Source organism: Callorhinus ursinus, unplaced genomic scaffold (assembly GCF_003265705.2).
Source record: "Callorhinus ursinus isolate GAN/ISIS: 27379988/994484 unplaced genomic scaffold, GSC_fseal_2.0 scaffold26, whole genome shotgun sequence".
Classification (NCBI taxonomy): domain Eukaryota; kingdom Metazoa; phylum Chordata; class Mammalia; order Carnivora; family Otariidae; genus Callorhinus; species Callorhinus ursinus.
The window spans coordinates 7027999-7044583 of NW_027397088.1; the positions used below are offsets into that span (position 1 = coordinate 7027999).

At 37.5% G+C, this 16585-nt stretch overlaps 1 protein-coding gene across 1 annotated transcript in view; it reads right to left on the bottom strand.

The window, feature by feature from the left end:
* The window catches only part of F13A1 (coagulation factor XIII A chain), a 149851-nt gene that overhangs the window by 84622 nt on the left and 48644 nt on the right, over window positions 1-16585 (bottom strand). Inside the window, exons 4-5 of the mRNA XM_025890867.2 lie at window positions 10028-10146; window positions 7344-7451 (exon numbers count right to left, since the gene is read on the bottom strand). Of these exons, the coding sequence (XP_025746652.2) occupies window positions 7344-7451; window positions 10028-10146 (227 nt within the window). The remainder of the gene's footprint in view (window positions 1-7343; window positions 7452-10027; window positions 10147-16585) is intronic.

The window sequence follows — 16585 nt, forward strand, 5'->3', positions numbered from 1 at the left end:
ATGGTGCTTTTTAAATTTTTATTTTATTTTTTAAAAATAAAACTGTTAGGGAACTGTGTTGTGGTTGGTCTGTATAATTAGGGAATAGACTTCATGTTTTTATCTCTGACTTCACAGTTTATTTGGGATGCCTGAAGGGTGGAATTTCTAACCCAGGTGAATTTTTAAATGTAATCTGAGTAGTCATACTAGTTTGTTGCTTGAAGAGGTTTGCTCGATGTGAAGCTTCCAGTAAGATGCTAAAGTCAACAACTGGAGGAAAATAAAAGCGTGGTTTTATAGTAAGCCTCTTGTGGAACTGCTTGGCAAGCCATCAAAGGAGTGATGTCAGTACTTTTTTTTTTTTTAATGCATGGAAAGAAAAAAAAACTTTCTAAATACTAGGACAAAGAGAAGTGGTAGCAAAATGGATAAAGTAAAAAAATAGCTCTATTTTCAGTTTATCCATGAGATCATGTATGCTGGGGGATCAGAAGCCCTGGAGTCCATCTTGTCTGTAGGTTCCACAATCATTCGTCTTGTATTGGGCTCTACGAAACTCCAGGACCTACCTCCAGTTGTGGTCAGTTTGATTTACTAGCTGGAATTCGAGATTTTTTTTATAGCACTAAAGAGTACACCAAACATTGATTGGTTAAAAAAAGTTCAATCTTGGAGTTAGTTCCCAAAAGGCACAGTCAGAACAGGGTATTAATGGGGATTAATGATGGCACTGTGGTTCGATATTAGCAAAAGACCAGGGTTAAAAATAAATGTACATATCTCAAGGGAAGTAGGTAAGTCCAGGCTGGCAACAGTATAAAGACTGGAATTTTAAAATATGAAACTATATTGACATTTTTTCTCCTCTCTCTCCTTCCAAAATTTCTCAATAATGTCACATTATTACTATTAATGTTATCAATATTATTATTGAATTAAGCCCTTAGAGGAACAAATTACCTCCAGCTACATTTTCCTGCAGTGCTTTTGGCAACTGGCTTTTTGGATATAATTTCCACCACGGAGAGGGGGTTTCCATGAATAGTAGCATAGTTTGTTATTGCTATGGGCCCTTGTCAGCCATTCTTCTACCTCTTTGTCCAATATCCCAACATCCTACCAACATGTGGTAGGATAGTGTTTAGTCCTGGGAAAACTCCATGCAAAGCTGGAGAGATTTGGTTTCCCATTCAACCCTAGGCTTATTTCATCAGTGAATATGCCATGCTGTTGACACATTCTACTCATCAGCCTGTCTTTTCTATTAGACTGTAAGGTCTTTGAAGGCAGAAATTATGTTTTTTTCTAGACTGTACCCAAGTATCTAGACTGGTAGATTCTCAACAAATACTTGTTGAATGAATGAGTTAATATTGAGTGTTTTACTACTAGCAATCACTACCACCATCACCACCATCATGATTATCCCCACGATCATAATCATCACCACCACCATCACTGGCACCACTGCCAACTACCAATACCACCATCAAACGATACTTGGTGCCTTATCCGCTTTGGGAACTCTTTCCTCAGGGAACCAATGCCTCTAGTTATTTAGAATTCTCTGATTTACACCCTTTTTCACTTATTCCCTATTTCAAAATTCACCTATTCTGGACGCCATTCCCTTGGGTTTTGTTTTTTCCTCTAGGAGACAGCTACTAAATTTGATGCCATAATTGTGTTATTACTACTGATGTGTAGGTAGTGGCCTTCTAAGGTAATGTGATCTGACAGCAAGAACACTATCTACTTCCAGTTCAGCCATTTATTTGCTATGTGACCTCAAGTGACATCATTTTCAAGGGCTTCTTCCTCTAGAAGACCCCTGGAGAGTCTTGCAGATTTCATTACTGGTTCTGTGTGCATTTCAACATAGACTTTCTGTTGATAAAGTCTCAACCCAAAAGAGGGAACCTGCACAGAGGTGAAATATTAGGAGTTTCACAGTGAATAAGCAAGTGGTATTCACAACAGTGACCACTCAAGCAGCAGTGTATCTCCCTGGAGAACTCTGCCCATGGTTGCTGCCAGATCCACTCAGTCATGGGACAGGTAACCACCCAGCTGCCAGGCTATACTGTCAAAGCCTTTCCCCTTTCCCAGAACCATGTTGTTTCTGTCACAGATGGCATAGCACAACTGTTCTGTTAGTCTGACAGAGGCTCAGAGTCCGTGTCTGGTTTCTTCACAGTGATTCAGGGCCAGCAATGGAATGCTTTATTAATGCTCTGTGAGCAAAATGAATTTTCAGACAGCACAAGGCATCCTTCTACAATTTTCCTGGCACATTTCCTGGCAATTGTCCTGGTGGGGACTGTCCCATCATATATGAGGTAGAAAGAAAACAACAATCAAGCAATGTAATTTAAAGGAGAAAGTACAACTTTGGGCAAGTTTCTTCTTTTTTCTAATTTCCTCTATTTAAAATTTTTCTCTCTTAAATCAGTCTGCAGTGTGGCTTTGGTAAAGTGCACCACTCAGTATTTAGAAGAGCCTAAATAAAAGTCAGCTTATGTAAGGTTATAACATCTCAGACCCAAAATCCCAACAATAAGATTACAGGATTTTTAGACTTTCTTTCTCTTGGGAAAATCCAATAGCCCAAGGCTGTCCAGACTGTCATAAACTTTTCCAGTTTTCACATCAAAGTGCAGTAACAGCAACTCAAAATGAGGACAAAATAAGATACTGAATTTATAAAGGAAAAAACAGAAGAAAGAAGAACATTGGTTTGAGGAATAAAAAGATATATGTGCTACCACTGGGAATAATAAATGTTGTTTGAGCAGAGAGACAAAATTTTATTTTAAGGATGAAGTGAGGCCTGGAGAGGTTGAGTGATTTGTCCTGAGTCACATGGTAAGTCACAAGAGTCAGAGCTGAGGGATCTGATCTGACATGGGCCAGAGCTCTTCCCATATGATGCTGCCTCCACTTTTGCTTCAGTGGAGAAATGAAAACCAGCAGGTTTTTTTTTTTAAGATTTTATTTATTTATTTGAGAAAGAATGTGAGCGAGAGAGAGCATTAGCAGCGGGGTGGGAGGGGGTGGCGGGGCGGGGGAAGTACAGAGGGAGAGGGAGCAGCATACTCCCCGCCAAGCAGAGAGCCCAATGTGGAGCTTGATGCCAGGATTCCAGAATCATGACCTGAGCTGAAGGCAGAAGCTTAACTGACTGAGCCACCTAGGCACTCTGAAAACCAGCAGGTTTTGAATGAGGTAAGAAGACAGATCCTCTGTGCAGGTGAGAAAAGAGGGTTATGTTCACTGCATGGTCTGGGAAACTGAACCAGAGAGGGGTTTAGTGCTGTGGTCCTCCTTGGGGATGGTTTTAACCCCCAGGGAACATTTGGAAATATCTGAAACCATTCCTGGTTGTCACAACAGGTGGGTAGAAGGTGCTACTATCATCTCTAGGGTAGAAGCCAAGGATGCTGCTAGAATCCTTTTGTGCACAGGCCAACCCCCACAACAAGGAACTATCCAAGGTCATCGACACTGGACAATAAAAATTTTTATCTGGGGATTGTGAACTTAACATCCAGATTTATATTACTATTATTATCACTGGAGAGTTTGCACACCTGAATTATTGTCTGTACTCATTTAGCATTGTGCTCCCACCAACTCCCTGCAAATTCCCTGCAATCTTCAGTGCTAGACTTTGTCATGACCACAGTAGGCAAATTTGCCTTTTGGGCCTCAATCTGCTCTTGCCTCTTGTCCCTACTGGGTCCTCTTCAGGCTGCTCATTCCCACTCCTTTGTGGTGGGAGCTGATCCCCAGGAAATTGAACTGAAGTCAATGTATTGCCCCTCCCAGAGAATTTGCATGTCACCATGTCTGGTTGTTCCAGTACTGGTATCCTGTGAAAGGAATTTCTAGCCTTGGTGACCAGCCTGAGGAGATACATAAGAAGAATTCCTAAAACACCCTGCAGCAGCCTCTGTTCTTCCCGCCGACGAGGCCAGCCCCCTGAGAAACCAGGCACAGGCTCCTCTGCCTCAGGGTCACCATTTTGGCCAGACTCATGCAACTTTAGAACATTTTCTTTTTGGGCTTTCTAAATACATCTTCTCATATTTTAAGGCAAATTTTTGAGAAATTTGAGGGGGATCTTTGTTTTGTTTTTCTTTCAGTCTCTGTTTAACTTCACTCAATTTCAGGATAGATATCCAGAATCTGTGAACAGGAAAGGAACTGCCTAAATGACCAGAAAACAGTTGACTTTTTTTTTTTTAAGTGTCATGTTTTTTATTGATTTTTCAGAGGTTCAATATTTCAATTTCTAAAATCATTATAACTGAATAGATTTTGAAAAGGTTTATAGAGCTCTTCTAAGAATTAAAGGAGAAAATGGATATGAAAGGGTTTTGAAAACTATCAAACATATATTTTGTGGATGTAAACAATGGTGGGAGTAGAAACAGAAATATCATCCAAAACAACCCCGGGTGAAACAACAAAATTAAAAGAAAACCTTCAGGATGGGAGAAGATATTTGAAAACAACATATCTGATAAAGGGCTAGTATCCAAATCTATAAAGAACTTATCAAACTCAACACCCCCCAAAATAATCTAGTTAAGAAATGGGCAGAAGACATGAACAGACATTTTTCCAAAGAAGACATTCAGATGGCTAATAGACACATGAAAAGATGCTCAACATCACTCATCATCAGGGAAATACAAATCAAAACTACAATGAGATATCATCTCATACCTGTCAGAATGCCTAAAATTAACAATACAGGAAACAACAGATGTTGGTGAGGATGTGGAGAAAGAGGAACACTCTCAAACTGTTGGTGGGAATGCAAACTGGTGCAGCTACTGTGGAAAACAGTATAGAGGTTCCTCAAAAGGTTAAAAATAGAGCTACCTTATGATCCAGCAATTGTACTACTAGGTATTTATGCAAAGGATACAAAAACACTGATTCGAAAGGACACATGTACCCAGATGTTTACAGCAACATTGTCAACAATAACCAAATTATGGAAAGAGCCCAAACGTTCATTGACTGATGAATGGATAAAGAAGATGTGGTATATATACAATGAAATATTGTATATATTTATATATATATGTATAATATTGTCTATATATGTATATATATAGACTCAGCCATCTAAAAGAATGAAATCTTGCCATTTGCAATGATGTGGATGGAGCTAGAGTGTATTATGCTAAGGGAAATAAGTCAGAGAAAGACAAATACCATATGATTTAACTCATGTGGAATTTAAGAAACAAAACAGATGAACATAGGGAAAGGGGGAAAAAAGAGAGGGAGGCAAACCATAACAGACTCTTAACTATAGAGAAACAAACTGAGGGTTGATGGAGAGGAGGTAGGAGGGGGATGGGCTAAATGGTGATGGGTATTAAGGAGGGCACTTGATGTGATGAGCACCAGGTGTTATATGTAAGTAACGAATCACTAAATTCTACTCCTGAAATCAATATTACACTATATGTTAACTAACTAAAATTTAAATAAAAACTTGAAACAAAAACAAAACAAAACAAAAAAACAGCCCAGGGTAGGGCCTCTGTCTCCTATTGCCCAAGACCTCTCCCTTCAAAAATAAAGCCAACCCAAACCAAACCATTCCTCCCCACCCCTCCTCATGGGTTCTGTCGAGTTCTAAATCTTATAATTGGGTTATGGATTTTCAAAATTAGAACTCCATAGGTTTTTTGTGACTAATAACACTCAAGGAAATTTGCATTAGGATTGTGTGTTTAACACAAGATTCCACGGCTTCCACTTGGCCAGATGCCACTACAGAAAGTATTGGGTTAGCTGCTTCATATTTACTTCCCTCTTGCATTGGCTTGTGTTAGGCAGTGATTTTTAGATTAGTAAAAATATGCACAATGTGTGAGTAAGCTTAGGCTGGTGAGCATGCCATTCCAGAATGCAAGAAGGCATTAGTTCATATTCAACCACTGAGAAGTGTTGCTTCCTTCTCACTGCAAACCTACAATGGTAACTTCCAAGGAAAAGAAAAATGGGACTCTTGTCTGGGAAACAGGAATAGCAGTGATCACCTACAGGTCTAATATATATTGTTATAAATAGTTATTATAAAGAAATTCCTAAGTTCTTTAGAATTTGCCGTCTTTTCATTATGCAATGTGAACTAACAATAGAAAACAAAACCGCCTTGAGAGATTGGCTTTGCCTTCTTTTTATGCCCGTGATCTTCTAAATTTACATGTAGCTTAGGTACTAATAAAAAACAGCCCTTCTTCTTAAAAGCTAACCAGAAATTATATTTCACATCACTCTCATTCTAATATGTTTACATGAACAATACTGATTTTATTAAACTCAAACCAAACTCAAAGACAAAATTCTTCCAAAGAGAGGATTTGTTTTTTAGAAAACTTAAGGAAATTGATAAGATAGATTTTTTTTTTGCTCAGTCTTTGATTGTAGGAAATAACACCTCGCTTAATGTTTCTTCAAGAATATTCTGCTCACAAACTGGATTTGGTATGCTTTAATGCACCAAAGGCAGGATCTATGTGCTGTATTTATCAGGACAGTCCAGGACTGCACAGGACCTGGGCATCTCATTTAATCCAATTCGCCACCTGACCCCCAGCCTTCTTATTCATGATAATTCTGTCTCTTTTCCTAGAAGCTGTTCCATTGCAGGATCTCTGCATTCTTGAAGATGTTTCAGGATCTTCTACAGAGAGCCACATGGGAGGCAGGAAATGTCTAGATTGGGAGTCTGCAGACCTGGGTTCTAGCTGAGGCTTTGTCACTGACAGACTGTTATCACTCTGTTTCCTAACTTGTAAAATGGCATGCATAATATCTGCCCTACTTATCTGATGCAGTTAATGTGAAGAATTAACTACAAACTATAGGCTAAACTAACTTTCATAAACTAGAAAGCCCTATGGTGAGGTATCATTACAATAGAAGCTAGGATTTAGAGTCATTTATTTCTTTATTTTTACATGGGTGTGAAAATGGAGAAAAGCTGTGTCTTGCTCCTTTTTTCCCCTCTTTTTCTGGTGCTTCTTGATGTTTGTTTGATTGATAGATTATAGTCATTGACATTTTGTCATGGTCACTCCTTAGTCCCTAGGCAAGAGATTCTGAGAATAAGTGGTCTATAGTATCATGTCATCTATCACCATTTGTCTGAAGCTAAAGAAACATACAGCACTGAGATAAGATTTTGTTTTATAACACTTGACAAGTTCAGGGAATTCAAGACTCTTACAAATAAAAGTTTAAGTCATCATTTCAACAGCTCTTAATGAACTGGCATCTATAATGAGGCAAATGACATGTGTAATCAACATAAGTAATCAGTAGTTGCTTACCATTGCAGACCCAACACGGCTGACTTTGATGGGATTCGCTCTACCAGAAAGGTCCATTTGTGCTTTGTCCATCACATACAGGCAAGCGTCAAGGATGCCATCCTCAAACTATTTGGGAAAAAATAAAAAATAAAATGAAAAAGATGAAAAAAATAAAAGAGAAACTACTTAATGTCCACTCTGCAAGCCCAATATTCTCTGCCAAAAACAAAATGAAAGCACAACCTAATGTTTAGGATATGTGTTTCCTATATAGTAATCACCCATAATCTTTAGTATGAAATGTTAAAGTAGAAGGAAGAAGACATCCTCTTTTGTTTTTCAGTAAGATGGAATAAAACTTAAAAAGCAAGCTAAAAACATAAACAGAACTACTGGAGAGCTGCTGTACTCAAGGATCATGAACTGACTTGAAGTTCTTCAGAAAATTGTATAAATTAATTTAGATTTCTCCAACATGTAGGCTCTCATGCCCAAGGCAAAGGAATAAACGATGTACCAAACTCAGGCCAAAGTCTTGAGACCTCAAAAGTAACACGAATGCTTGTGCATTTCAAAAATAAATGGCTCTCAGGTGTATCACAGGGAGGTATTTCAGGCCTGTACACCTCGCGCTGGTAACAGTAGAACACCTTGTGTCATGAATGCTTGTCCAAGGTTTCTCCTCTTTTAAAACAAGGTAGACTGCAGGGTCAGAAAGAGGACAGGAAGGCCTAGAGAAAGATTACATTATAAAGGGAACAGCCTGGAAGTCAGTTCCATTGCAGGATCTCTCTGTTCTTAAAGATGTTTCAAGATCTCTTACAGAGAGCAGCATGGGAGATTGTTTACAGTTCAATTTCCTTAGAAAGAACTACTGGCCCCATGCAACACCAGAAATTTTTTTTTAAAGAAAGGAACACGGGCAAATGGTAATCAAATGGCAAAATGGAGAAATTTCACCTATACTGCACCTCACTGAACAAGAGATTTCCCTGAATACAAACACTTTGCATATCCATCTAAGTACTTGTGACAGAAACCACAATCTTAATGGCTAATTACTGTGTAGTTCTTTTTTAAATCTAGTTAAAATACCAACTTTCTGGGAACCCTAAACTGATAGGATGCATGCTGTAAAGTAAGGGTGCTCGTTCTTCAGATATGTAAAGAACTCATTGTTCTGGTTCTTATTAAGCATCATTTCTCAGCCTGTGGGACATGAAGTAATGAACTGGAGAGATAAAGAAATAGTCACAGAACTAGTCGTTTCCCTGCACCATTGCAAACTACTGGCTTGGCTGGTTGTTTGGACTGAAAGACCCAAATTAATGGACTCTGAATGACAACAGAGACAGATGGTGGCTGTGCTCAAGGGTGTCTACCCAAAGGCTACTCAGCATGCTGGCTGAGGAATACCCTGATCATGCTTGGGACTCTTTCCAACTCTTCCCTGTTACCCACCTTGGTGACTTTTTTTTCCTTATTGATCTCTACATAATGTCACTTTGGGGATATAAATAGAATCACACCTAAACATTAGGAATTAAGGCACTAGACAATAGGCAATATCGTGGGTTGTATGTCACTCAGGAAGGGAGGGCTTGTAACCAAGGAACCAGGTGGGGATCCAAAAACAGGAAAAGAGCACACAGATGATTAGCTTGGCAGGGCATCAGAAGTGCAGGTGCGCAAGTCTCAGCACTGGGCACACAATTCTCAGGAGTCCGGGTGAAGAAGTGGGTCATAAAGTCAGGCAGACAAGACAAGAACTAGTGATGACATTGATCCCAATGGCCAGGCTGGAGCAGGGGTAAGGGATGCAGGGAAAGCTCACATGGAAGTCAAAAGAAGGTATCAGAAACCAAGAAAGTATCATGTGACCTGGTGAAGCCAGGTTCCATGAAATCTACCCTCCCGTATACCCAGAACAATGGTGCACAATTCCAATCATCTCAGCCAAACTCTCTGAGAAATGACACACTCATCTTTTCTCATGTTACTAATGAAGGGTCTTTGCTGAACCATAGGACATGCCTTCTTATGGGAATTTGGTAGAAATATCAGTCACTTGTTCTATTGTTAGAGATATCAAACTGAAATAGTTTGAATTATTGAATATCTTAAATGGAATACCGTTTGCTATTTTATACCCAGACAGTGTGTTGTAAGATTGCAGTTGATAAAATGTCTCAAGGTAAAAGTCTAGTGGGACCTCCTCTGATGAAATGGTGACATTCTTTTCTAATTCTCATTTCTAATTTTCTAGTATCTTATACTAACAAAAAAGGTGATTTCTGAGTTGACCACACACCTTGTAGTGTCCTTTGCAGTATTATCAAAACATTTTTCCTTATAAGAAAGGGAAAATTTCAGTCCATTCCATGTTGAAAAACAATGTCTGAGCTAATGAGATTTCACTGCACTGGATGCCAAGCATTTCTCACTAGAATGCCATGTTATCCATAGAATCTCTGATCTCTGTAACCTTGTAATACCCAAAGATATGTGCTTTCAGTGGATAAATTATGTAGTTGCCTTTCTAAGTCTCTACTCCTGGGCTGTCTGTCTTGGAGTCTCAGATTCTGAAAAGCAGGAAATTGTGCATGTCTAATATCGACATATGGCACCTTGTAGTGATACATGTGACAAAAAAAATATTAAGGAAAAATGTCCTTAACAATGGCAAATATTAAATGGCTTACCTGACCATAACTCCAGCTTCTACTCTTGATGTCATTGAAGTCTCCATAAAAAATAACCCCGATGTCATTCAGGACATACTCTTCTCTTTCTTTATCATCATCCAGGTATACAGCATCCTCTGTGTCAGAATTTAAACATAATGACCATTACCAAACCAGACTGTTTTCATATACTCGAAAGTCTGTTCTGGTCCTAAGCTGCACTTTAATTAATTAAATGAAAAAAAATGTCTTTTGTTTCACTAAAGAGAGCTCATTTCCTGATATGTAATTTCAGCAATGGTGAACCTAATCGGTAGCCAAGATCAGCATGTAAAGGATGACATTTGTCAGCAAAATGCTGACAAACTCTGGCTTTTTAAGTTCCAAGTAGCACAATTAAATTGACATGTCTCATTAAACATTTTTGGATTCTGGGACATCAGTAGTTTCAGAATCAGAATTCTGTGATGCAGATACAAATCTGTAACACAGATCACAAAATAATTTCCAAGCTATTAACATTAATAGAAAACTAGCTGAACTGAAATGATTTTTAAAGTCAAGTCTGGGATGAATTAGAAGAATGCAGCATGGTCTGTCCTGCCTGGTGTGTGGCGCATCATGGACAGGAGGCAGGCTGGGTGTCGTCACCTATCAATGAACAATCCTTGCGGATATGTTGGTAAGTATGTGTCCGATCAGTCTCCCGAATCAGCTTCCTCCACTGTGAGGACTTTTCTTCCCTGTGGCTATAATCTCAGGAAGGCCACACTCCCCATCTGCCTGCTTAGTAATTAGCCTGAAACTTATTCTCAGGCCAGGTATGAAAGCAGCAAAAGTATCACCAACAAAGGCAGGACCATACAGGTATAAATCACACTCAGGTAAATTTGCATGTTTGGAACAGGGACACTCCCTGTTACCTTTGCAGTGTTATTTCCTCCTCATTCCATGGTAAGACTTTTATCACTCTTTTTGGAGTAGCGTCAACCTTGGCTGCACATTAGAAGCATCTGGGTAGATTTAAAAACTTCTGATTCCACCTGGACTGAACTCTAGATTGATTAAATAAGAGTTTCTGGGGTCTGGGGCCAAGATACAGGTATCAAGTGTTTGTTTGTTTTCTCTTTTTAATTTTATTTATTTATTTATTTATTTATTTATTATTTATTTAAAGCTCTCCAATGATTCTGATATGCACCACAATTCTCTAGTCCTTTGCTATTCAAAAGAATCATTGAAAGACCAGTGGCATCAGTGTTACCTGGGAGTTAGGGAGAAATGCAGAGTCTCAGGCCCCAGTTCAAGTCCTATTGAATCACACTCTGCATGTTAAGAAATCTGCAGGGGATTTATGTATACATTAAGTTTTGCAAAGCACAGTCCAACCAGTTTAGATCCCCATTCTGGGCTATATTATAGCTGCGACTGAATCATTTGGAGAGTCCTTTGTCTTATCTCCTCCCCAGTACTCTGTTATATCTTTCTTTTTCTATTCTCTACCTCTTCCCTACTACTTGCCTGGTTTTCTGCAACTGTAAACACACACACACATTTACACAGACACTAACGTCCAATAAACTGTACCCATTTAAAGTGTGCAATTTCACAGTCAAAATAATAAACATATCCATCACTGAAAAAATTTCTTGTGTCCCTTTGTAATTCCTCCCTCTGGATTCTCTCTCTGAGCTCCCACTCCTGCCAGGGAACCATTAATCTGTGTTCTGTCACTGTAAATTCATTTGCATTTCTTAGAATTTTATATAAAAAGAATCCTCCAGCATGTACTTTTTTGGGGGGGGAGGGGGTCTAGCTTCTTTCACTCAGGCTCGTTATTTGAAATTCATCCAGGTCATATCAATAGCTCATTCATCCCAATGCCATGTCATGTTTCCAGGAAAATCGGAGTTACATGACAAATGTGCAGCAGCCTTCCCTCTGCCCTTGCAGATGTGAGCTCTGATGTTTCACGTTGACCTTTCAGGGTCTGGAGGCAGAATGCCACGGTTTTACCAGCAGTCTGTGCATAGGCATATGGACCCGAAACTAAAGTGAGAGCTTCATTTCCAAGAGGAACAAACCAGAGAAGTGACAACTGAGTTCGAGGTCAATGTTTCTGAGTAGAAGCACAAAAGAACACTTTTAAAAGAAAATCCCATTAGAGTGTGTGTGAAGGGCATTGACCACTTGTTATATCTTGCATAGTCCTCCACCAGATATAATCACACATCCTGGAACGTAAAGGCCACTTTTGTTTTCATCCTTTTATAATAGTGGCTTAACTACCGTGACCATTGTGATAATAAACATCTTAGTCAAGTGGGTTTCAGAGGCCTGTTACTAAGATAGAAATCTCCTCTTAAGACCACTGAGGTCTAGAAGTACCATTTGACAATATGTTTTTAACACGTTTTCATTATAATATGAGATATTTATAGCCTTGTCCTATAAGATATTAGAAATTGCATTGTATTATAGAGCTACTATAATTTAAACAATTGGTATAAAAATAGATTAATGGGTCAGAATAGAGAGCTTAGAAATAGATGTTACTGTATGCATGTTTTTATGAAATTAATATACCATAAAGGAAATACCATAAACCAAAGATGACTGGAGTGTTTATTAAATTCAGTGAGAAAATTGGCTGTTTGTGAAAAGTAAATTCTCTGTACACCAAAATAAATTGAAAATTAATTTAAAAACTGAATTAAAAAAACAGAAAGCATAAGAAATTTAAAATAAAAATAAAAAAATGAGTATTTGGTCTCTAGATGAAAACATTTTATCTAAACAAAAATAATAGAAAAAATAAAAAAGTGTTTTTTAAATTTTTATTATTTATTTTTTTATTTATTATTTATTTATGTATTTATTTTAGAGAAAGAGAGAAAGAGTGAGTGTGAGTTGGGATGGGGATGGATGGGGCAGAAGGAGAGGGAGAGAGATAATCTTTAGCAGGCTCCACACCCAGCACAGAGCCTGATGCGGGGCTCAATTCCACAACCCTGAGATCATGACTTGAATTGAATAAAAGAATTGGATGCCCAACCGACAGCCACCCAGGTGCCCCTCAGTGTTTTTTTAAAGATAAATATACAGGGCGCCTGGGTGGCTCAGTCGTTAAGCGTCTGTCTTCAGCTCAGGTCATGATCCCAGGGTCCTGGGATCGAGTCCCACATCAGGCTCCCTGCTCCGCAGGAAGTCTGCTTCTCTCTCTCCCATTCCCCCTGCTTGTGTTCCTGCTTTCGCTATGTTTCTCTCTGTCAAATAAATAAAATCTTTAAAAAAAAAAAGATAAATATACAACTTAAATTTTAGATATCATACAATTTAAAAGTGCAGAACAAACTAGGGATATATTTGCAACAACAGAAAACCTTAGCAATTTTTCCTCATATATAAAGAATTCCAATAAATTGATGAGAAAATCATAAAGTGCATTTATTTTTTATTTTTTTAAAGATTTTATTTATTTATTTGACAGAGAGAGACACAGTGAGAGAGGGAACACAAGCAGGGGGAGTGGGAGAGGGAGAAGCAGGCTTCCCACTGAGCAGGGAGCCCGATGTGGGACTCTATCCCAGGACCCTGGGATCATGACCTGAGCTGAAGGCAGATGCTTAAAGACTGAGCCACCCAGGCACCCTATAAAGTGCATTTAAAAAGTCACCAAAAGGAAAACCTGTTCACAGAGAGGAAATGCAAACAGAAACTAAATATATAAAAGTGATTTTAACTGAGTAGTAACCTAACAACTGCAAAAGTTTACAAGTAAATTTTATCCACAAAAATACAATTTCAAACTATTTTTATTCTTTTACAGACAATATTATTTTTTTATTTGACTTTAAGGTTTGGCTTTTTCTTTAAAGTTTTGACATTTAAACAGTTTGCCTCCAAATATGGGTCTTTTTTTCATTTACCAGGTTTGATACACTCTGATCCTTTACAGTTTGACAATGTGAGTCTTTCTTCAGCTCTGGGAATTTCTTTCTCTTTTAACTTTGACTATTTTCTTTTTTTTATCTTTCTATGTTTTCTTATAATAAAATGCCTTTTAGGCAGATGTTGAAATTTCCAGATGTCCTCCATGCCTCTTATCATACTTTCCTCTCTGTCTCTCTCCCTCTGTCTCTCTCTCTATGTATGTATTATATAAGATAATATGTTAAGAAAGAATACCATCAGCATCTGCAGAAGAATTGAGGAATTCCTGGAACAAAAAAATGGTTGAATGAAGTATGGTATGTAATGAACAGCTATATAAAAGCATTGGGAAGATCTCTATATACTACTTTGGAAGGATATCCAGGAGCTCTTGTTAAGCAAAAAAAAAAAAAAAAAGGTGGAAAAAAAAAGTTAATTGGTTATTACCTTTTATTTAAGAAAGAAGGGAGGTAAATAGGTAGGTAGATACATATTTATGTACATTCACATGTGTGCTTATATTTTTAAATGTAGAGATAAACCAAAAATTAACAAAATTATTATCTAAAGTGTAGGAGGGATAATTGGGAGTTAGACTTTCTCTCTTAAGTATCTTTATTGTTTTGTAATTTGACTTTGGGGTTACATAAATGTTGTGTAACGTCATAAAACAAAACTAAATAGAAATAAAACACAAAGCTATTTCTAAATAAATGAAGCCAAAATGAAGCAAATGGAACATGACTGTGTAAATAGATTAGTGGCTTAACCACAGAAAACTATTTCAAGTTACTTTAAAACAGAGTAATTTCACTATATATGCCCAGTAGAATATAACATAAAGAAAAACTGTAAAATAAACAAAAAAATGAAAGAAAAAGTAAACTGTATTAGTTACCATATTGTTACTAATAATATTGAATTGAATACAACATAAGCAATCATGTTAATGACATTAGAAACCAAGATTTGCAGGATAAGAGAAAAAATGCATAAGCAAAATCAAAGAAATAAAATTTAAAACCTTGTATTTTAACTTCAAGCCACTTATTTCATAATATTCTTTTGAAAATCGTTTTAGATTTAGTGCTATTTTTCCTCATTGTTTTATTAAATTTTTTTTTATCTGGAGGGAAAGGCATTCTTTCATTTTTCTTTTCATAATGACTTGTAGGCATGATATGATACTTAGTACTGTAGCTACCAGAATTTGGTTTGTAACTCCTGCTGCTGCAGACTAAGAGCTGCACTGATTTTGAATAAGAATGAAAGCATTAAAAAATCTGACTTCAAAAAGAAATTTTTCTTGGGTGCCTGGGTGGCTCAGATGCTTAAGCATCTATCTTCAGCTCAGGTCATGATCCTGGAGTCCTGGGATCAAGTCCCGCATCGGGCTCCCTGCTCCTTGGGAGCCTGCTTCTCCCTCTGCCTCTCTCTCTCTCTGTCTCTCATGAATAAATAAAATCTTTAAAAAAAAAGAAATTTTTCTTTAAAATCTTTGTAAAATGGAGGCATCTGGGAGGCACAGTCAGTTAAGAGTCTGACTCCTGATTTCACCTCAGGTCATGATCTCAGGATTGTGAGATCAAGCCTCACGTTGGGCTCTGCACTGAGCACGGAGCCTGCTTAAGATTCTCTCTCTTCCTCTCCCCCTGCCTCTCTCCCTCCTCCCCTTCTTCCTCTATAAATAAATAAATAAATAAATAAATAAATATTAATAAATATTAATAAATAAAATCTTTGTAAAATGGCCGTAAGCCTGACTCATCCTTGGAAAGCATCATAACTGAGTGAGGTTTACATGATTGCTGGCCCTCCCAGCCCCATACATTTCTGTAGGTTACCTCTGTGCCTATGATTTCTCTCTGAATCTTATGTGCACATTCGTTTTCTTACTCAAGAGAAAGAAAAACATATTTAAAAACATGTATTGAATAAATGAATAAACTTAATACATAAAATTATTAAATACTTCTTTAAAAAGTGTAACTTAGTCATTTATAGCATGTCAAGGATAAATTCAAAGACCTTTTTTTTTTCTGAAACTGCTGTCTGGATCCTGTTGTGTAAATGTAGATGTTTTGTAAAATAATCTTGAAATTGTACTTTGACATGTTTTTGGTCAGGTTGCATCAGGCTTATTTCGTTTTGTTTTGTTTTTCATTTGAAAATGACTTTAGTATTGATTAATTCCATAATTGCCATATTCTGACATTAAGAGCTATATATCAGTGCAGTAATATACTTTGGGGTATAGGCAGCTTCTTTGCTTCTTCTTTGTCTATCCTTGTCAATTACGATTTTTTTTCTTGACTCACAAATCCTTTGATGCTTTTAGCCAGAAATTAGTCTTATAAAGCTGTTTTTGAGTATAGTTTATATGAAATAAAAATATTTGGCTTTGGTAATAACTTTTCCAAACTGACCTCATTCTAGCAAGATATTTTTCAGTCCTTGTATTTTATTAGACTATGCACTTTTTCTGAAATATTTTGTAACACTTAACTTTATTGTATTTTTGCCATTTTAAAAAGTTGGTGTAGCTGGCGGAGCAAGATGGCGGAGGAGTAGGAGACCTAGATTTCGTCTGGTCTCAGGAATTCAGCTGAATAGGGATCAAACCATTCTGAACACCTACGAACT